A 980-nucleotide genomic window follows, 5' to 3' on the forward strand; every position below is an offset into this window, starting at 1 on the left:
CTTGCTACTAACCCTCTGCAATACAATGATGTCCTTGTCTGTGAGTTTTGCTCCTGTAATTGGGTGTAGCATGTCTTTCTTCACCAATTTCTCAATACAATCCATTGTAACCACATGACCACTGCAAAACATCCACAACACATTTTATTAATTATCTTTAACTAGTTTTAGAATATCAGCTTGGAACAGAATGACATATCAAGATAAAAACTTATAAATAATAACTCTTAGTAAAAAGTAGTGCGAGACAATTGATAACACAAGCAATGAAAATTGAAATCATATCAACCACACAAACATTTTAATATATCTTAACAAGGATCAAACACAAATGAAAATAGAGACTTCCTGTGAACTCTCTCTACAGAAAAGACACATGTACAAAGCTACTTACGTCGGTCGAAGAACAGCACATGTGATGTTGTTCCTCAGGATGTCTCCCGTGACTGGGCACTTGTACCTGTCCCTTCGGCCATCAAGGAGACCTTTGTCTTCTGGATCGGCCAGAGTGAACTTGACATCAACAAGGTCCTTTACTTTTAAAGGCTTTCCACTTATGGGACAAAAGACTGTCTTGTCCTGAAAGGTGCAATATAAATTTAATTATTAGTAATTCAAAAATAAAACAATATTGTCTCTTAACTTGCTAATATAATCTACCTGAACTAACTCAATAACTCATAGCCTGCAGATGATGTGGGGTTCACATCGTGGCCGACTTGGCCACAGCTACAGGTATGTGTTAATCATATCATGGCCGACTTGGGTAAGTCTCTGGGCAACAGGTCATTCACATCATGTTGCAATGTTGCATGCATTACACTCTTTATGAGCAACCCACATGCCCTGGGGCATTGCCTGAGGGAGAACAGGATGTGTAATACTATGACTGGCTTTTGAATTTTAGTACATAATTAATTTATGTGAACCTCTAAGTAACTTTCACTCTTGTTTATGAGATAAGCCTCTTTGTGTCCGCC

The 980-nt window shown here is 38.2% G+C and overlaps 1 protein-coding gene across 1 annotated transcript in view; it reads right to left on the reverse strand.

Annotated features, from left to right (window-relative positions):
- LOC119594175 (nitric oxide synthase-interacting protein homolog) overlaps positions 1-980 on the reverse strand; it is a gene marked incomplete in the record, with an annotated part of 15282 nt that overhangs the window by 1371 nt on the left and 12931 nt on the right. The window contains 2 exon segments of the mRNA XM_037943245.1: positions 13-121; positions 395-579. Coding sequence (XP_037799173.1) covers positions 13-121; positions 395-579 — 294 coding nt within the window.

The sequence above is a fragment of the Penaeus monodon genome, chromosome 33 (genome assembly GCF_015228065.2).
Source record: "Penaeus monodon isolate SGIC_2016 chromosome 33, NSTDA_Pmon_1, whole genome shotgun sequence".
Classification (NCBI taxonomy): domain Eukaryota; kingdom Metazoa; phylum Arthropoda; class Malacostraca; order Decapoda; family Penaeidae; genus Penaeus; species Penaeus monodon.